This window comes from Cynocephalus volans, chromosome 1 (assembly GCF_027409185.1).
Source record: "Cynocephalus volans isolate mCynVol1 chromosome 1, mCynVol1.pri, whole genome shotgun sequence".
NCBI classification, from domain to species: Eukaryota; Metazoa; Chordata; class Mammalia; order Dermoptera; family Cynocephalidae; genus Cynocephalus; species Cynocephalus volans.
In genome coordinates, this window is record NC_084460.1 from 262044243 (window position 1) to 262066428 (window position 22186).

The 22186-nt window shown below is 37.0% G+C and overlaps 1 protein-coding gene across 2 annotated transcripts in view; it reads right to left on the reverse strand.

Moving 5' to 3' along the window:
* Nucleotides 1–22186, reverse strand: part of HECW2 (HECT, C2 and WW domain containing E3 ubiquitin protein ligase 2) — a 221972-nt gene that overhangs the window by 60396 nt on the left and 139390 nt on the right. For both annotated transcript variants that reach the window (XM_063092361.1, XM_063092369.1), the window contains exons 14-16: nucleotides 8832–8966; nucleotides 5284–5386; nucleotides 3225–3321 (exon numbers count right to left, since the gene is read on the reverse strand). In XM_063092361.1, the coding sequence (XP_062948431.1) occupies nucleotides 3225–3321; nucleotides 5284–5386; nucleotides 8832–8966 (335 nt within the window). The remainder of the gene's footprint in view (nucleotides 1–3224; nucleotides 3322–5283; nucleotides 5387–8831; nucleotides 8967–22186) is intronic.

Genomic DNA, 22186 nt, shown 5'->3' on the forward strand with positions numbered 1-22186 from the left:
AAGAGGACAACAACTTGGTAACATTCACATTTGTATGACAGATGAAGTTAAAAGGAGCAGTGACTTAAATACAGCAGTTGAAAATAAAAGCCAAATCCCATTGCATGGAAAACCATAGCCATTCTCCAGTAAAAGATACACAAGTGGAATCTCAAAGAAGAGGAAGCTATACATAATCCCAAACCAAATAAATTTCTTCCTATCCTCCAGTTTAGAAGGAATCACAAGATAAACAAGAAAAACACACGTTCAAGAGGTGTACCTCTTTGAATCTCCCAAGGGCTACCATTTATTTCCTCATTATATTATGGTAAAATAAGAAAGTATATTCCATTAAGTGGCTGTGCCATTGATGAGGAAGAATGCATACAGAACTATGTCAGTATGGGGAATCCTTGCTCTGGGCATGAACATAAGGTCTGCAGTTACCTTTGACACATAGATTACTCAGTGGCTTTATTCATGCACAATCTGTTATCAAAAATATCACTGAGATAAGAAATCAAAGAGCCTTAGCTGGTTCCCCACCCCTGTGTTTGTGGGAATGCTCCCTACAAAGCAGTTTTTAGTTATATGAGACAGAATGTTCTCTTAGATATACAAACTTCCTCTTTATATTGTTATGATAAACAAAATGCTTAACTACCAAAAACTTTTCAGAAAATGAAAGAGGAGTGTGACACACACTTTGGGTAAGAGGAATGAAATTATCTCATTGATTTAATTTCCTGCTTCCTTCTACTTGTCATGACTGCATATGCTTTCAACAGACAAATTCTGTAAAGAGTTTTAAAAAGTGAAAATAGATGGAAACATATTTCAAAGCCTATCAAAAAATTTCTTTGTAATAGATTACCATGTGAGATCTAATATTAGAAGAAAGACTGTTTAACTGAGGATGTTGAGTGTCACTAAAAAATAAAAATCTTCAGCAATCTTTAGGAGATAAGAGACTTTTAAGACTCTAAAAAGCAGAAAGAAAACAATAGCAATGGAAGCTACCAACTGGTGCCTGCAGCCTTTTGCTCTGTTAGGATCTGTTAAGGTCTGTTGAGTCATTAAAGAACAACAAAAAAGGTAGATACCCTGTTCAGGAAGATGAAATCTTCTAATTTCTCTAATGGTAGAGATTTAAAAGTATGTTAATTGGTTTAAATAATCATGTGGCGTGCAGGAGAAAAAATGGAAAACATCTTGTGTTTCCTCTTTCCTGTTCTTTTTTCCGAGGAACAGAGGAATAGACAAGTAGAAGTGTGTGTGTGTGTGTGTGTGCGCGCGCGCGTGCGTGCGCGCACATATGCACGTGTGGCAGCTGGAAGTGGCAGAAGAGAGAGAAGATAGTGTTCTACTTGTGTTTCGTAAAAGTGGAGGAATTTTGTTTGTTTGTATTGCTTTGCTATTCAGAATCTCTAAGATCTCTAATTAGACCACTGAGGAGCTCATTTCTGAAATTTTATTAACTAAAACTTCTTACACAAGATACTCTAGGGACCTTACGTTACTGAATGCATGACACAATAAGCAAACACACAAAATTCTTGCTTGTATAATTTTTATAATTTTTTTTTGTGATTGAGAATAGCATGCTTGTGTTGGGGAAAGCACTAAGACTTGACTTACATGTTAACCACGTGAAACCAGGATTTTGTATAAGCAACACTTGTAGTGTCATACTTGAAATTTTGTGTAGCTTTAAACTTTAGAAACTTTGGAGAGTAATGACAACTTTAAAGACATGAGACTGAGGATATCATAAGAATATTTGGTAATTTATTTTCAAATCGACAAATGTATGTAAACATATATGTTTATTTATTATATGTCACACACATTCATACACACGTATTTCAAAAAGTTCATGGAAAAATTGAATTAAAAGATAATACAAATTCTTCTACGAACTTTTTGAAGACTGCTTGTGTGTGTGCGTGTATGTATTTACAATCACTATGTACAAAGTGCTATTGTAGATATTTGCAAAGATCTTATAATATAATTGGAAAATAAAACATAAGGACTTGAAAAGTCTAATTAAAGCATAAAAGTCAAAAGCATAAAACTCTGTACTCAAAAGAGTACAAAGGACAATTTGATACATTACATGATTAATCATCAAATTAGTGTCTAGACCAGAGGTTATTACATCTGGCTGTGCCATCAGAATTACATGGAGAGGCATTAAGAAAATAATGCTTGGGCTCTACCCCAGACCTCCTGAATTAAATTTCTGGGCAGGGCGTGGGAGGATAGGGGGCACAAATTCAGAGAAGGGAGAGGAGTTAGAGGAGGTGAGACTTGGCATTTTGTATTTTATAAAGCTCCCCAGGTGATCCTGATGAAAACAGTTTGGCACACCTAAGTGGATCAGTATTTGAGAATCACTGCTGTGGGCCAAGATGGTACCATTGGGCAAATATACTTCTATCAGTAAAGTGACATACAGACCAACTGGGCTTTGGGTTCTGTAAGATTTTCAGCAGAAACTCTCCTTTTTCCATCCCCACTGATGCCTAGCACACTGAGATTGAGAAATACCAGCCTAGATATGAGAGTGAGAGTCCACAGTGAAGCTGAAGTTTTCAAAGTTTCAAGTGCGACCCCAGCTTGCACTGGGTTTTAAAGGAAAGATTTTTTTTTTATCAAACTTAGAAGAAAAGAAAAGCTTGCCTGGAAGGAGGAACAGCATATATTCAGGAAAGTAAAACTGGGCTTAAAGCACAATGCACTGAAGAGTCGTTTAGAAGAGAGGGTTCATGCAAGGGAATGCTGGACTATGGAGAGGATCAGATTCCCTACTTGTGTTCTACTGTGTTTTTATTATTAAAAAAATGTGACATCAAGTCTAGGACTTTACAAATCTCGATTCAATAAACCCTATGTTACTTTTGTTTACTCGGGCTACACTTGAAAAGGTTAGTATCTTATTATAGTTATTATAATCCTCACATCTAGGATGCATTCTTGGCTGTAAATTGTTTCTTTTCATATTTCTTCTTTAAAGGGGGTTCTAGGTTGTTTAGTTGATCTCATTCAACTCTTATACTTAATAGAAAGAAGCCAGGACTACAGTGACCTGCTGTTGATGACATATGATATTTGTGCACAAGATGCCTTTGTAAAGAAGGCTGGGAAAAAAGAGTGAATTTCCAAGGCAATTACCAATGTTACAAGATTTAATGGGTAGGGTTTATGCAACTTGAACCAAATGCCAATATCATGGTTACCTGAGTGAATGATTCCTGGTAAGATCAGGTTGACGCTCCTGTAGAATTTCAAAGATGTTGGGTTGACGCAGAAATGCAACAATCTTGTCATTGTAAGCTGAAAAAAACAGAAAAGAAAATTATTGTAAAAATCTATTATTAGTCTTATGCACATAAATTCAAACTTTTCAAAATCTGTTTTCCTGGTTAATATTCTTTGTACCCAAAGTCATACTACACTGTTATCCACTACAGATGCTTACATTCCAATCTGTGTCTAACCTGTTATGGGATTACTGGTCTTAGATCTGTTTGGTGTGGCTTACTGACACAATTTTATTAAGCTCATTTGATGATAAATATTTATTATCACATTGCAAGATAAAATCACTAACAAGAATCTAGATATTCATTGTTTTAAGCTTACTGAAATCAACCTCACAGAATGACAACAGTCAGAAATGAAAAACCACCTTCTGATTAAACATCAGCCAGCCAAAGAGGTAAAGAGGCAGAACCAGAGTTACCAAAATGCAACAGTTGTCAGCAACAACCATGGCCAAAATACAGAGGACAAATCATTCCCAGACTCTATGTGGAAATGAATGCCATTAAGCTACAAAGAGCTCTTTACCAAACCAACTATACCAACAGCCACAACACAATCTTCATCATCAACTATGTACAAAATATGTTTAAAATATCTATATCCTTGTCAAGGCTGACTAATGAAATTTTAAAATAGTTAGTTAAAATTTATTAAGGGCTCTGTTAATACCCCTTTACTCAAGAAAATGATTTTTTTTACTTAAGATAATTCATCTTGGTTGTATTTATCAATAATCAGAGACAGGCATAAATATATTTAAATTCATAGGACTAAGACTGAGTGTTTAAATTCTCCAACATCAGAGATCCTGGTATGTTGGTAAATATGATCAAAATACATGCCTTTCTTAAACTAGCAAATGATTAAACATAAGAAGTTTAATTCTGTAGACATCTGCAATCTCAAAGTTTAACTGAAACATGCTGCCTATACATACAAGTATATATTTTAGTTAAATGTAAATATTTTTTTTAAAACTACTACCTGTTAAAATGGAATCCCCTTGTCAACTGAAAGTGTCCCTAAATGCATATTTCACTATATATGAATAATAAAGACACTTATATAATTGAATTGGAGTTTATATTCCATGCAAAATCAGAGGCCAGATAACTTTTTAAGCAACAGTTTTATAATATTTTAAAATTCTATGTGCAGTATTTAGTGTCATGTTATGAATGGTATAATAAAACACAGACTGTTAGACCCTACATTTCTTCTTATCCAATGGTTGTCGAACTTCTTTAAACCATGGGCATTATACTACATTTCTAATAGTTTTTTTAAGTAAAAATTTTCAAGCAAAGACAGACAAGTGGAGAGCTGCTCTAATTTAAGACCCATCAAGGAACTTACACTGCTTCCCTCTAGTCTGTCCACTCCACCTGCCTTGAGCGTTCTGGGTTTGAACACCACTGACCAACTTCAGCCTCATCATTTTAATAACAACTCAAGTTGTTTTTTAGGCCTATATGCCCACCTTCATTTATTTTTTATGTTACTACTGTATTTTGGAATCTCTTACTGCTTTCTATTTGTTATAAAAACCCTTAAGAATGTGTTATCATTGCTTGTTTATTTTGTGAGGCTACCACAGATTCACGCCCCATTTAAATTCCATCTAAAGCCTTAAATACATACTAACTATACACTTGCTCAAATGCTTAATTTATAATGCATAATATATTACCTTAACAAATTATTTTTCTTTACCTTCAACAATCTAATGTAATACCTTTACTCAGAAAAGGTAGAGTAGTATAAAAAAATTTCATCCTAGGATTTTATAGACAGAGCCCTTTGAAACTCAAGTGTCTATGATTTTGTTATAAATTTCTTAAGGATAATGTAGCAATTTCTCAATACAGGGCAAAAAGTAGCAGGCTGACGACAGGGAAGTATCAGCACAGTATGTGTAGTAAACAGTGACATGAAAGCACAAGTAAAACCTTCTGGAAAGGAGTGACATACCCACTGGAACCATGTCCTGGTACTGTGGCCTACTGACTGTGTTGAAGGTACTGGATGGCCTGGGAAGAACTGGTGGTCCTGCATGTCGAGAATCTTCTCCAACCTGCAAACACAAGCATCATTTATGTTCTGCACCAAGAGCTTAAGTACTCTATATCAGCATGCGAACCAAGTTCAAAATACTTAGCAGTGAGCATGGTGAACTACCAGCTGATCAGAACAGATGCCAGCTATGGGTTCTTGGTTCTCGAAACCTTGCTTTAGTGGCTGAATGGGGGGGATGGGTTGAGGCATCCACCTCCTTTAGATGGTTGGGGCAGTGACTATTTACCAAGTGCACAGAAGTAGTTCAATGTGTTTATAATTACTGAGGCTGTAACAGCTAAATAGCAGACCTGTTGATCAGGAATAACTTCTGCATTGACAGAACACAAACCTGCAACAAAGGGAATAACCCGAGTGACACAAAATGTATTGGGGCACTGTCAGAATATTCCTTCTTTTTGCCAACACAGGCCAGGGAATTCCCTGCCTCAGCAAAGGAGAGGTTGACGAGCAGCAATCTTCGTGTGGGGTTCTGAGTTAGTGTATTATCTCCTTAGAAGCAATTTTACATGCCTATTAGAGTACCCAGCACAACAGCTCTTTCTGGTTTGAGCCTCCCACACCAAGGAGCTAATAGTAGCAGGTGTGGAGGAGCTAAATAGGGTTGCCCTAACCTCAATCATTCACTGTACCTACTATAGATTTAGAAGCTCACACATACAAGTAGGTAACCAAAAGTGCCTACTAATATTCTTACCGGAAAAATCTAGCACTGCTTTAGCTTCTGTTTTAGCATTTCCCCTCAAATTACAGCTGTTTTTTAAGATAATAGTAGGACAGTAGTATAAGACAGTAAGAGAACCAAAGCGAAAATAACAAACTGGATTTATAAATTGGTACTTTTAAAATAGAGCTTCTACTCCCACCATTGAAACCTTCGCAACGATTTTTATCATACTGCATCAGTCAGGCGTTTGCTGAGGATTTTTCTAAAGGCACTACCTAACCCTAGAAATATCCTCCCCACCCTCCACTGCTTGCTTATCCTTGAAGAATGTTCTCACTCATTCTTCAAAGCATACTTCAAACAGCCCCTCCTCGATGAAGCCTTCCCTTCTCTTCAAGTTGAAGTTAAACGCAACCTTCTCTGAGCTCCCACAGCACTTGGTGTATATTTCTAAAGCAGTTGCCATTATTACCAGTTTATGTTATTTGGCAATCATACCTCATTAAAACTGGGAAGAAAGAAATAAAAAGAAAAATAAAAGGAAAATATCCACAATTATCTAAAAATGTTATTAAAGTACACTTTTCTTTCCAAACTATTAAAAAAAAAAAACAGCTTACAAAGCATTTTTCACTTACATTTTTTATTTATTTGTATTACAGTTTCATATTTCCTCTCCCTATGAAGAACACAGGAAACACATAATATTTATTTGTGTCCCTCGCAATGTCAACCACCATGTTTCTGCATTGTAGCAGGTATTTGGCAAGTGTCTCTTTGTTGGATGGAAGAGACACCGGCATTTCTGCTGATTGAAATATTTTCTGAATGGGTATAAGATGGTGGCTGGAAAGATTCGGGTATGTAACCTTTCCTCATGTAAAAGAAATTTTCTCACCCTGCTTCTCTTGAGTTATCAGCTTTGAGGAATAGCCACTCTCTGGGTAGGTAGATTTAATCACTGACTGCACATTGCTTGTCAGTCAGAGAACTTGTCATTTCAATACGCCAGTGCATAACTTTCCCTCCTGTCAGTATGTTGCCATGTGTCATCATTTCCAAGAAAAAGCAAAGGTTGCCTTCCTGAGATCTCATTTCTTAAAACCAGACCACCAGACAGTGGGCAATCCCTATGAGGATTATGGGTAGTGCTCCTGTGTCTGCATGCTGCTAACACCTGTGTCCGAAAATGACATTCCCCTCAAAGGTTTAACAGTGCTGTGGCTGAATGCTGAGTCTTTATGGAGTTACCTCTGTTCCACTGCTCAGTTTCCATCAATAAGAAGAGAAATCTTTATGTGTCCCTTAGGGACCCTCTCCCACAACAGGCTACTACTAGACCATGATAATAATTCAAGTTCTGAGGAAGAGAGGTTGAAAGAAAATGTAAGTTTTAGCTATTAATCTCATGTTTTCACAGGAAAACAGTTTGGTCTAGACCCAAGAGCCAGCTTCATATTGTAAGGTCACAGTAAGGTGAGTGGCTAAAGTGCACTGGCCATGTGATAAAGTCAGGCAGAGCCCTAATTACTCTACATATCGCACATGAGGTCCAAAGGTGAGAGGTCCGTTCTGCTTTTAAGACAAATGCTGTTAGCGTGATCCAGTTCACGACTAATGGTTTATATGACAGCAAGGTGAAGATTTATTAGCTACTCATAAAAAATAAATATTTTTGTGAATACCTCATCCTGCAAAAGGTTTCTGTATCATTTTTATATGAGCTTCTCGTGTATATTCTTCCAGGTCTGCACTTAAAACCAGCAAACACATGATACATTGGAGCAAGCATGTAAATCATGAGAGGAAATTCCAAGGGTGGAATTTTGATGAATCCAAACCAAGTTATTTATTGAATTCATAATTTTTTCTCATAATAGTGGCTACAAAAACATTTGACCTACAATATAATATTGAAAATATGATATGCACAAAGACACAGAAAAGAATGCAGGGAAAGAATCTTAATTCTATTTGTCTAAGGGAATTTTGAGAAACAATGTACACCAAGCTATGATATACGCTCAAGGCATAAGCTCATACTAAGTAGAAGAAAAGTTGACCTAAAACATTCCTTTTATTTCTTTAAGCTGCTAAAGGAAAAAGTGAAACAAGAAGTTTTTTTGTTTTTGTTTTTGTTTTTTGGTTAGGATACAAGAGGGCCCCCATGTGGTTACCGTGGGCCACTGCAAACTGGCCTAGTACAGCACAGTAGAGATCTCAGCAATTCTTAGTTCAGCCTATTTTCTCCAGGCATTTAGAATACGTAAATCAGCTCTCTCAGATGTATACGAATTTTAATGAATACTAGTGAAGATTCCAGAACCCCACAGACTTGGGTGAATATTTTTATGTAATCTAGCAAACCTCACTTAAGAATTTCTTCTCTATATTTACCCACGTTTTAGCCCATTCAATGTTACATTCATTTCTTCCTCTGAGGCTGTCCTGGGGTGTGCAAAAGAGCTTATCATCACCCTTTCTTGAACATTTTAGTACATTATCAATTCCCTTTCACCTTCCTCTGAGTTAAAAAGACAGCCTTTAATTTCTTCAATCTTTCCTCATATGTCCTACCTTCTAAATTTGTATGTATTTCCAGAGAAGCCTTGTCAACATTCCGAAGCCTTTCAGCCTCCAAGTGATACTCTTTAAATCAAACTATAAAAACAAAGTAAAACAAACAAAAAGAATAAAACGCCAACCCAGTTCCAAAACCCACCACATCCTAGTAGCCTGTTGACCAACAGGTCAGTTCCTAAAACACGTGACTCACCTCCCCTGCACTGTGACTGCGCTGCCGCGTCAAGTGTTGCCGATGAACCAGCGCGCTGGTGGGTCTGCTGCTCTGTAGTGGGAGCCGAGGATCGATGAACGTGGTGGTCCGGGAATTGTGGTCAACAAAGAATGCCTAGGACACAATCCACTGAATCAAGAGCCAGAACATCCCATGTCCATGTCTTAGAGGATTCATACCATTTTCTCAAAATTTTCAATCTTTGGGGGAATTTCTCTTCCCTCCCTTAGGACAGACCAGAATAGAGAAAGCCATGCTTAGACTGGATCCAGGATGAGGGGTGCAGGAAGGAACATTATGCCTGGTTTTTAGGAAATACTCTTAGAGACAATTGTCAAGATCTGATCTTACAAAGAAGCCATAAGAATAGACAACTGGGCTTTTTGTAACTGATGCTCTTTAAGCTCTCACTGTCATACATGGTTATTACTAAGTTCTTATCACCCGAATCTTCAGACACCATTGACTTCTCACTCTCTTCTCCTCCTATGCAGTCAGCCACCAAGTCCTTCTCATTTTCCCTCTGTTTGTCCCCTCCTGACCTGAATACCACCCCGTCATTTCAGGGCTTTATCTTAGGCATATAAGTACTGGTAGTTTCTCAGTTGTTCCACTTATTTACCACCTTTATTCATTTAACTGGCACCTTACTATCAGATTATTTCTCCTACACACTTTGCTTACATCACTTCTCCAATCCAATGCCTCTAATGGCTACCCATTGTCCTTAGAAAAAACAGCCCAACTCTGGCCAGTTTTTCAAGATTCTCCAAAAACCTCCTTCCTCCTTGCCTTTCCAGTTTAGTCATCTATCGATTACACACCCATACAAACTCTTACCACATACTGACTATGACTTTGGGCAGGGCACTTAAGTCCTCTGAGCTATAGATTTTTTATAAAAAACATACCTCCCTCATTCATAATAAACATTTCTCCTCCAGAGTGTGTGAGAAGGATGGAAACCACGCCTATCATGTTCACTGCAGAATCCCTGGTGACATGAAATCATGAATGAGCATAAACCATTTACCTCAGTGTTGCAGTGAGGACTGAATACAATGTAGAAAAGTATTTTTTGCCTTTTTGTTTAATTCTAAGTCTTTACACAAGTGCTATTTATTATTATCATTAGGGGCCAAATGTTATAAGTTTTCAAAGTAAAATTCACTCAAGGTAATAATGAAATCCATTATCTCAAGTACAGTTACAAACGGTAAGTTTTCCATGATCAGATAAAGTTAATTAGGTCATCAAAGGTAAAAGGGACTATTAGCAGAGCCAGGAGACTCAGTACCCATAAACCAAGTGCTAGGGCACATGATGTACTTAAGCAAATAACCTAAACAAGAAAGCACTGACTTATCAAACTGATGGAGCTCACTTAACAAAATACCTTAAAGACTAGAAATGAATACATCTAGGCAAACCCCAGAGGTAGATGATATATTTATGACTATAAAAAATCACCTTTCCATTATGGAACAAAATGTTTCTGCGCGTAAATAATTAGGGTAAAATAATGTGTAGGTTGGTCCCATATAGAAAAAAAACTTTTACTTCTCTATAATGAAGTACCTTTAAGCAATGTATGCACTAGAAAACAAAGCAGGAAAATGGACAGAAAAAGAATCCTTCCCAGTCTCTTCTCTTAGTATCTGATTTCTAGATACAAAGACTGGATTAAATGGAGGTTTTGTGTGAGATTTTGTTGTCAGTCTCACATCCTGGGTGATGCTCTCTCTTCTTTAACCTATCAGGTAAAACATCTTTCTTCTCAGTTCTTATAAAAAGTATATCAAGTGATAAACCCTACACAGACTTGTACTGACAGGCTGTGGCCCCAAATGTCACAACAGTCCCCATTTGATTAAGCTTTTAGTATACTTGTCCATTATTTCTGCCACTATTGAAAATGTTGTAAAATAGGAATTAAATTATTTTTGCAAATGGACATGATCACCACCTTTTAAAAAAGTAATAGGTATTATAATCAACCCCTTATCCTCCTTATGTAATTTAAGATTAACAAGCTTTTATTACTAAGCCAATAATATAAACCATGTTGTTTAAGGGAAAAATACAAAAAGTACTAAAATAGAAGTGTCTATTTATTCTACCTAATTTCTTAGGAATGTTTTGAAGGGAGGGGTGGTCATTAGAGGTACAGTGATGCACTTGTAATTATAAGGACAAATGGGTGTCTACATCTAGGTCAATTGTGATTTGCATGTAGTATCATAGACTAATTTGATGTTAAGAGGCTTCTCTAAAATCCATTCTCTAAAGAATTATACTGCAAATGCCTTGAGGGTCGGGACTCTTACTCTGTTATCCCCAATAGCTTTCAGAGTTGTGCCTGGGAAAAAGAGGGTGCTCAGTAAATAGCGAATTGCCAAAAACTCTAAAATGCAGATTCCTCACCAAAATACAAGGAGACAGCTCACAATTAATTAAGCAAGTATTAAAAATCATGTTCTTTTACATAAGTACAGAAATGCTTAAAGATTGGGAAGAGAATAAATGAGAGGGGTGTGTGTGTGTGTGTGCGCACGCATGTGTGTGTGTATTAAGTGAAAGGGGTGGGAAGCTAAAGACCATAAAACCAAAAATAGGATAGAAGGTTTTTAAAAAAAAAAATCCCATTATAGATATGAATAAACTTGAAAAGTTTTCAGGTCAAAACTTGAGAAGTAGGAGGCAAAGTAATGATTAAATGCTTGGGATCTGGAAAAAGACAAGCCTGGTCTAAGCCTAGCTCTACCACTTATTAGAAATGTAACCCTGGGAAAACTACTTACATTTTTTAAACCTCAGGGTTTTTTGTGTTTTTTTATTTTTTCCTGTTAAATGGGGATAATAACACCTATATTAAAGGAAGACTAAAAGAGGTAATTCACATAAATTTTTGAACACAGAGCCTGTGACACCTCAAATGTGAGTTACTATTATTATGACTAATGATAGTTTTGATTTCTTATACATTTTCCTAGTGATCACAATATTTCTTGCTACAGCCCATATATATACAAAGCTCAAAAAGATGGAGACACCAGTGAAAACTATGCTTCCAAGGCCTCTTGTAAGTGTATGTGACCAAGACTAAGTTCTGGCCAATGAGATGTAAAACATGACACATCTGGGAAACCTGCTTACAAAGGATGGTTGAGCCCTTCTTCTGTCCTTCATCTACCCTGCTCCCTGAAACAAGGACATAATAGCTGGAGCTCCAGCAGCCACACTGGACCACGGGGATGAAGGATAACTGAACAAAAAGTTGGAAGAAGCCAGGGCTCTCACAACTTGATGAACTACTCAATAAACCCTAGACTGCCTACCTCTGAACTTCTTTACGTGAGAGAATACAGTTTTGTATGTTAAGCTTTGTATGGGTTTTCCCACACAATACAGCCCAATCTAATCCTGACAACACTGAAGTCTCCGCATTGTGGAGGAAACATAGTCTCTCTAAAATTAAAGCCACCACTATTATAAAAGGGATTTTCATTATTTGATAATGATATCTCTTTATCATTCACCTTTAATACAGATGGACAACAGCTCCTGATTTAAGTGAAATGTCTAGTTGAGAACTTATAAAGCTGGAATTTGAACCTATCTCTCTGCCTGACTCCAAAGCCCAATGAACAATACCTCTTTCCCCCCTCTCTAATGTTCATGCATCTTTTCTTTTTTTCCATTCTGCTTTCTGCTTCTCATCTTTTCCTTTTTATGCTCTTCCCACTCTCCTCACGCCTCATATAGTAATTGATTTTAGTAAAGCATTTAAGTATGCATTGAATTAGGCAGACAACAATAGCCTCTCACAGCACTTGGCCTCCCCACTGTTTCAACACTGAAAAGGCTTCTGCTGATCCCAGACAGCATACTCTACAGACTGCACACAATTCTTGCTGCTAACCTGCTGGAAGCAAGGCCAGGGTGGGGAATAGGTGTTATCTGTATCCCACAAGGGGCTCCATTTCAGAGTCAAATGGAATGTGCATATTGTTTACACATGCTTTTTTAAGTCTGCCAAGTACTTGGGGAGAAAGGTCTCGACTAAGACCTCCATCAAAGCCACATAGCGAGGGCACTAACAGAATGCAGAGGTAAGAAGCAATTCCTCCGCACGCATTCTGGCTGTGCTCTGGGACCACTGTGTGACCTTGCACAGGTTTCCCCAGGGCTCTGCTTTATCCATGTAAAGGGGCACAGCTGAGTTGTGAAAAACGTATTCTACTTTAAAATGAAAAAGAGAGCATAGAAAAATCACTGTGCAAATTCCAGGCTTGCCATTTCTATTTGTGATTCACAGATCAATTATGTCAGTAAAGTGGATCACTTTCCCACAGGAAATGCTAACTAGTTCAAGGCAGCAATGAAGTTGACCAAGTATTTATGGGGGGGGAGGGGAGGGGTCACTTTTATGTCACAATTTTCAAATAGCCTGCAATTATTTATTAAAGTATCTAACGTGTTAATAAATACTGTCTGGATAGAGTATGCTGAGAATGCAGACGACATGAAAAAAGCAAGCATCTGATGAAAATAGATTTTTTTGGTATTAGCCACTAGCAAAGCAAATTTTGAACAACGATTCCCTACTGTTAAGTTTCATTAAAAAAATTCACTCAAGCTTTACAGTGCTGGGCCAACTAAGACTAACAACTGAAAAACTGAAAAGAATGCAAATACACAAACTTAAATCTCATTTTAAAAACTTCTACCCTTTCCCTGCTTCGGGGCATAGTCAGAGGCAGGAAATATGGGCTGGTTGGAGCCAAGTGGTATTTTAGTGAGGCCAAACAAAATACATATCTTTCTTAACACAATTCTTTCTTTCTTTCTTTTTTAAAACTTCTGTTATTCTAAGAAGATAAAAAAAAAAAAAAAAAGCCATCAGTATTTGTGAAGAAATACTAACCTCAGGCTCAACAAATCCAAGTTAGAGAGGTTTGAAATTGTTTCCAGTTAATGTTTTTCCAAACTAAGAATACATATTAAAAGGCCATGTAAACAAAAGAAAACAAAAATTACTTGTAACTATGCTACAAAAAGACAGAACATCTGATCTTCTATCTTTCTTTCTCCAAAGAGCTAGGGAAAGAAAGAAAAAACGCAGATAAGTCAGAATCACTCAGTATTGTATCTGTTCTAAATTCTGATTTCCTAGCCCTACAAAGTCTTAGAAAAGCTAAAAAAAAAAAAAAAAAAAAAAAAAATTCGCTGTAATCTATTTTAATTTTTATAAAGATCATATTTACTTACCCAATCTCTCCCCTTCAAAACATAAATCTCTTCTCAGCTCCTGACCCCCTCCACAATATTTCTCCAATTATAAGAAACAAATATGTTATTCTTTTCTCTATGTTATATCTTAGGTTTTTTGTCACCAATAGTGTAGATAAAATGGGCTGAAAGATAGAGTTTATTCTAAGCGAACAAAAGTCATGCTAACTTGGTTCTTTTAAAGGTGTGAGTAGTCCCAAAGATTTCATGACATCTGTCTGTATCCATCACAAAAAGGCTAAAAAAGTTTATTTTGTTAAACTGCTATGATTCCATGGTACTTGGACTAGAGTTCTGGAACAGGTGACTAGTAGAAGTAGATAAGCAAAATGTTAAGTACAACACTTTAGATGTAAAATCTTAGCTAAAGAATTGACATTTTTTATATGGCAGTGATGGTATTTAGGTGTTAGACATGTAAGTGGGGAGCCAGTGGTATGCTGGAGATGGCTTATACTGGCTTATGAGAGCTGATTGTGAAATTTTAACAAATTCTATGAGCTGCTTGATGTGATGCTGACAGCACATAATTGGCCATGGTGGGAGAATTTACACCATGGAAATCGGCAAACACTACAAATCAGCTCTCTTCCCCACCTCCCCTAGAACGCTGGTTGCTAAACACTTGCCAGCACATCACTGTGGAAGACTCAACACATTTTACGTGGAATAGAAGGGCATTACCGTGAAATTAAAAAAAAAAAGATCCAGTGCAGGTCATGATGACAGCTGTTAAAAAAGAAAAAGTAAAGTCCATCTCTGTACTTGGATAATTCCTTCAAGATTCCATGAGTCTAGCATTTTACTCAGAAATATATTCATAAAACCGATCTCTACTCTTTTCTCTCATTCAAAAAGGTGCACAGTCCCAGAAGATACTTTACTTTTGCCATTTGCCTACTACTCATACCTGTATTTATTTGTGGGTTATTTTTTGATCTAACATCTTCTTACCCCTTAAAAATAGACAAGAGATTCTCCAAAACAATGTGCTATCTATAAATTTAGAGTTTAATTCCTTCTCCACCTGGATTGTTGCATTACTTAAAGTAATTAAACCAGGTAATCACTGTGAAGACATGTTAATTGTTTCAAATCAATTAAGAGATGTGCCGCCAAAGTAAACAAATACAGTGTGGTCACACAGACCAAAAAAAACCCATCATATTTTTCAAGGTATAGCACTTATCCCACTAAAAGACTTGAAGAATTCACTTGAGACCTCCAAATATTAAGTTGCATCTTACTCACTAAGGAAAATAAAACTTGACCCAGTAAATAGTGGCCATGAGTTTCATGCAGGATTGAAACCAGGGTCTGGAGCGTCACTGGGACAACTTCTACAGCCACATAGGCTATTAGGGTTGGGTAAAATGAGACTCCTCAAGGAGGCTCAGCCTGTGGTAACTTCCACCATACAAATATTTGTTCTGTTTTATAATCTATCCTCATAACCATAACCGCTACTTGCTGTGGTTATCAAAGTGGAGTATTTCGACCTTTCTGATACTCAAACCCCACATCTGACACCCAAAGTCAAAAACTCCCAAGAGTTACAAAGCTTGGATATAGAAATGGATGACATTTTAGCTGGGAGATATTATAGCATATAATTTTTGTAGGGAGAAACACAAGAAACTACAGCGAAAACATTTCACTTTAAATACAAATAGAATAAAATAAAAATAAAAATGGTTACTGATTTACACTTTCATTTCTTAAAAACCCATGAAGTTCATGATATACCACTTGAAAAGTTCAAAGTTTCGTAGCAGTTCATTTTAGGTCCAAGCAGAATAATCTGGGGAAAATAACTTATGTTAATACTGTTTGAGAGTAAAAAGAGGCAGGAAAAAGAAAGATATTCCATATTTAACATCAGAAAGGGAAGTGTAAAAAAAAAAACCAAGTTTTCTAATAATTAAATCAAATAATCCCACTTTGCAAACTTGATAAGTAACACTTCATAGTAGTTTTCTCATTATCCATGTCGTTTTGTAGCATTACCTCTGCTATCCTCAACCCTCTGCAATGCAGCTTCCACTGATTTCATTCCAATGGTATTGGTCTCTTGAAATTTACTCATTATTTCTTTGCAGAAAGCAGACATACCCACCTGGTGCTTTCCAGTCTCTGTGCCTTTACCCTGGTTGTTTTCCCTCCCTATTCCTATTTTTTCTCCTCCACGGTCTCTTTTTATCAAAATCCCACCCATCATTTAAGGCTCGTGAAAACATTCCAGGTATCCCATGCCAGAAATGAGTAATTCTACACTGGACCTTTGCATAATCTACCCCAGTGCTGCGGCACACATTCTTTTATAATCCAGAAGAGAGGCATCCGGGGGAAGGGATGCACTGTCTTGGGGAGAGATGTTTAGTGGCCTTACACAGGAAGTACATGATTCTGTGCAAATGTGTGGATCCGATTTCAGTTCCAGTTCTAAGATACTTACTTTTCAAGGATGTTTTTAAAACCTTGTTTGCATGACAATGGCTGATGAAGAATGCAACCACCAGTGTAGAAGGCCACTGATTCATCCAGAGAACAAATCTACCAGAGACATCACAGCAACAGAGAACTCAGGGTACAGAAAAAAACCTGGGTTGTTACACAGGTTTAAGGCAGAAGCAAACATCCCAGGTCAGACTACCCTGTAGTGGTTAAGAACAACATGGACAACAAAGAGAAGCAAAAACGAATCCTACTGTAACAAAGCCTTTCTGTTGGGTCACCATGCTTAAGGGAGACCAGCAGTTTCTTAAGACGAGGAATGGGACAATGACATTAATCTGACAGTACATCCTTTATAAGTCATCACATATTTCCCATGAGAGTAAGGATTCATCCATGAACAAATCTTTATCATTTTCATAAAATCCCAAATTGATGAAACTCTTTAGTTACTGTTCTATATAGATCTCTGATTCAACCTAACAGTACAAATCAATATTCTGGAGAGTATGATAGTAATAATCAGGTGAGCAGGACTCATCCTACTCTTTTGGTTTAGTGAGCTGTACATTCCATTTTATTTTGCAGGTATTTTTATATTCGCTTTCCTTGCTGCCCCCCAAATTAAATTACAAACCTCCAAAGCACTTATAAACACATAGCTTTTATGTTCTAAAATGTAAGTCAAGTAATAAGTCAATTACAGAATGAATTGTGATCATTATCGTCCTAATTATCATTGAAATGAAGTCAGTCAAGATGTGTCCTATATATTAGGTGAAAATCCTAGGCCTTGGATCCATGAGATATATGCAGGTGTTGATCACACAATTGCATAAGGCTGATCCCGTAAAAATTAAACTTGGCTTAATTGTCAGTCTCAACAATACAAAATTAAAATAATTAAGGAAATCTACTAAAAGATATACTACTGTGGAATTTTGAACAAGAGACCCTTACAAATATAATTAAAAGCCGGGAGAAAAAAGCATTACTGCTATAGACTGAATATTTGTGTCCCCTCACAATTCATATCTTGAAACCTAACCCCCAATGTGATGATATAAGGAGGTGGGGCCTTTGGAAGGTGATAGGCTATGAGGGTGGAGCCCTGGTGAATGGGATTAGTGCCCTTTTAAAGAGGCCCAAGAGATCTCCTTCACTTCTTCCACCAGGTGAGCAGTCTGTAAGGAAGTGGACCCTCACTAGACACCAAATCTGCTGGCACCTTGATCTTGGACTTCCCAGACTCCAGAACTACGAGAAATAAATTTATGTTGTTTTTATGTCACCCAATCTACCATATTTTGTTAAAGCAGCCCAAACAGACTAAGACGATTACATATTTGATATTAAATTCAGTTTGGAATCATATCGTCTAACTTTTGATTCTAAGGAATCAGAGATGTATACAATTTAGGCACTAAAAAGGGAATTTTAGCCTTCTTTTAATTCAACATATTCACTTTTTAACAGCTTTATTAACATGTAATTCAGATACCATATAATTCACTCATTTAAAGTGTACATCTCACTGTTTTTCAGTATAGACATAGGGTGCTGCAACCATCACCACAATCTAATTTTGGAACATTTTTGTATCCCTCAAATGAAACCTCATACTCATTAGCATTCACTCCTCCTCCCACCCCAAACCCTTGGCAACCAGTAACCTACGTTCTGTCTCTATATATTTGCCTATTCTGGACATTCTATATAAATTGAATGGTACAATATGTGATTGTGACTACTTTCTTTCATCTTGCTAACGTTTTCAAAGTTCATCCATACTGTAGCATGTATCAGTACTTTATTCCTTTGTATTGTCAAGTAATATTCCACGGTATTAATCAACCACATTTTATTTATCCATTAATGCACATTTGGGTTGTTTTCACCTTTTGGGTATCATGAATAATGTTGTTACGAACATTTGTATATAAGGTTTTGTGTGGCAGTATGTTTCATTTCTTTTGGGTATATACCTAGGAATACAATTGTTAGATCATGTGGCAAATATGTTTTTAATTTTTTGAGGAACTAACCTAAACTGTTTCCAAAGCAGCTGCACCATTTTAAATTTCCGCCAGTGATATATGAAAGCTTCAATTTCTCCACATTCATATCAACACTTGTTATTTTCTGTTTCTTCAACTATGGCCAACCAAGTGGGTGTGAAGCAGTGTCTCATTGTGGTTTTGGTTTACACTTCCTAATGACTAATGATATGCAATGGAGAAAGAATAGCCTTTACAACAAATGGCACTGGGACAACTGGATGTCCATATGCAAAAAAATGAAGTTGGATGCTTTACCCTACACTATAAAAACATTTAACTCAAAATGGATCATACATCTAAGTGGAACAAAGAGCTAAAACTATAAAACTCTTAGAAGAAAATACAGGAGTAAATCTTTGTGGCCTTGGGTTACATAATGTTTTCTTACATATAACACCAAAAGCATAGGCAGCAAAAGAAAATACAGATAAACTGGAGTACACCAAAACGAAAAACTTTTGTGTGATAAACAATACCATCAAGAGAGTGAAAAGATAACCCAGATAATGGAAGAAAATATTTACAAACCGTATATCTGATGAGATTAGTATCCAGAAAATATAAAAAACTTTTACAACTCAATAAATAATCCAATTTTTAAAATGGGCAAAGGATTTGAATATACATTTTTCCAAAGAAGATGCACGATGGACCAGTAAGCACATGAAAAGATAATCAACCTGTTCATGTGTACAGATAAGGAAACTCAGACCCAGGGAATTTAAATGATGCCTCCAAGTTAGTCAGGTGGGTAGTGGCCCATTGAGGTCTAGACCAGCCTTGTATAGGAAAGTGATTACTGGTTTTGGATACAGAAAGGCCTGGATTTGTATCCAATAGTTCGCTTACACACAATTAACTTAAACTTTTTGAGCCTTGGTTTTTTTTGTCTGCAATAAAACCTATTTCACAGGATTGTTGTGAAAATTAAATGAGTTGACATAATATCTCTCGTCTGGAGCCTGGTATCTATCAGCCATCAGTATATGTGAACTTCATTCTTTCCAATTATACTGTGTGCCCCTAGCATGAGGTCTCTATGGTATTTAAGCCCAGAGCCATATATGTGTTTCTGACCATGTGTCCTCTGCTAGAACACTTGTAATCTAATGAAGACGTATATGTATGACTCAGCCTTGAAGGATACCAGTAATCTCAGTATCTGGCCTGGAACTCCTCTTCCTTGGAATGTTAAATTATCTCTCATTTCCAAAGACAATTCCTTCCAGTAGAGTACAGTGGTTAAGAGTCACACTCCTAGAGTTGGAATCCTAGGTCCCTCACTTGCTTGCTAATACATACATTATTTAACACCTCTAAATTTCAGTAAAATGCAGATAATAATAATAACTACCTCATAAATTGTCATGAGATGTAAATAAAATAATCTATGGAAAATTACCTAGTAGAGTGCCTGGTACATTGTATGAGTTTAATAAATGCAAGCACCAGCATCAGCAGCAGCAGCAGCATCACCATTATCATCATCTTACCTATTAAGACCTGATATTCTGTTCTTACTCTTTAATTGATGGTTAATTTTAAGTTAACATTTTACTTCTCTCTTTTTCTAAAATGTGACTTGAACACATTTTTCACCCTACAACTCCCAAACAGAGCATACCAGATCTAGAATTCTGTGATTCTGTGAAACCTCATCCTATTTAAACCCTTGGCCTTAAGTAATTACCAAAACAGAAACAGGAGTCTTTTCCAAAACTGTAGACAGCTAAAATGCAGTACACATAATCACTATCTTTATTTAAACATGGAATGTGAAAAATCCAAGACAACATACACATTATGAGAGGTCAAACGGGGCTACTTCTACAGTGAGAGTGCAGGAGGAAGAAGGAACAGGAGTGGGGAGGGAGCCTAGAAGCTTCTTGGTTTGTCCAAAGCAAAGTTTCACTCATCAACTTGATTTGAGAAACTTCTGTGTGAAAGCACTGGGGTAGAAGAGGGAGTAATTCAAAGACAGATAAAAGAGAGCAAAGAAGGGATCATCTGCTAGGGAAGACAAGATGTGTTAACAGCTGTACCATGAGACAAATGGGAGAGATGTCATGAGAGAATACAAGCAAAACTATGCAACAATTCAAGAAAGGGACTGATCACTTACACCTGGCAAGCTAAGAGCAACTCACGCAATAGGCTGCCCTTAGTTGACATGTCTGAAAGCCCCCACCTCCTCGACTGTGGTAGGAGTCCCTACCACAGGTTCCCATAGCATCCTGCAAAGCCCTTACTATCTTCATTATAATTGCTAAAAGATATCCATTCACCCTACTTACTGGGGAGAGGCAGGATAAAAGCACAGACTCTGGAGCTGGACTGCCTGTGTTCAAACCAACTCTATCACTCACTAATTGTGGTACCTTGGCCAATTCACTTAACCATGCCATGCCTCAGTTTCCTTTTCTATCTAATGTGGATAAAAATAGCATCTATCACAAGGTTGCTATGAGCATGAAATGAATTAATCTGAGTGCTACAACAGTGTCTGGCACATAGTCAAGGCTATATACTATATAATGCCACATTAAGTGATAACTTTTATCATTGTTTCCACAGTGGCGCTCGGGCAGTAGACCATTAGAAGTGTGTTGAATGACTAAAGAAATGAAAACACAAAAGGAAGATGTTGCATTTGAGAAGAGAAGACGGAGCCAAATTTCATAAGCCAGAAGAATCAGCTTGACAGCATTCCTCTGAAGAATCATTTCCTTTCATGTAGATAAGGATATGGACATGCTATTCCATGTCGATTCTAGAAATCAGTCATCACTATGGGAAAAAACTTCACAACATGTAATAGCTTTTGATGTTATATTAAATGACAAAAGTTTTCTCCCTTTAAATGTTCTGGAAGCAAAGCAACTTATTCCTAAAAGGGGCTGGAAGAAAGCCTGTAAGATGGGAGTAAGGACTCCTAAAGTGCCACCCAAAGCGGCACAGCCAGATACAGACATAGCATGAGCCTCCCCCAAAGTTCCTTTAAGTTACTTCAAGTCATCGGAAGCCAGTCACTTGTAAAGGAACTTACTTGGGGGAATCACAGGCAGATAAATCTGCTTTAGCTAAGGTGTCCAGCTTAGCTAAAAATCTTATCAAAGTCTTAATGCACACCAGAGAGAGATCAGACTAAAGTGAAAAGCATTTGGGCCTGTCTGATAATCCATGTTGTCCACCAGGCAGGGGTCCTTCTAAGTCTTTCACACCAAATAGCATTTTATTGCAAAGCCGGCTGCAGATTGTGAGGTCAGCTGTCTACCAGCCCACACTCAGGGTTCTGTACAATGCCTAAAACTTTAAGTTGCAACCCCCAAATTAGTCAAAAACCTTCAGGGAATAAGACATTTGGGATAGTCATGCTACAGACATAGTGGAGATCATGTTTACCCCTGTTTAACCATCAAACTTTTATAAAAGCTATGAGACAGAATTTGCTCTTAAGAATACACTACGACTCTTCTTAAATAGTATCTTAAACGTAATTTAAACTCTCCTCAAGGTCCAAGGGTTATA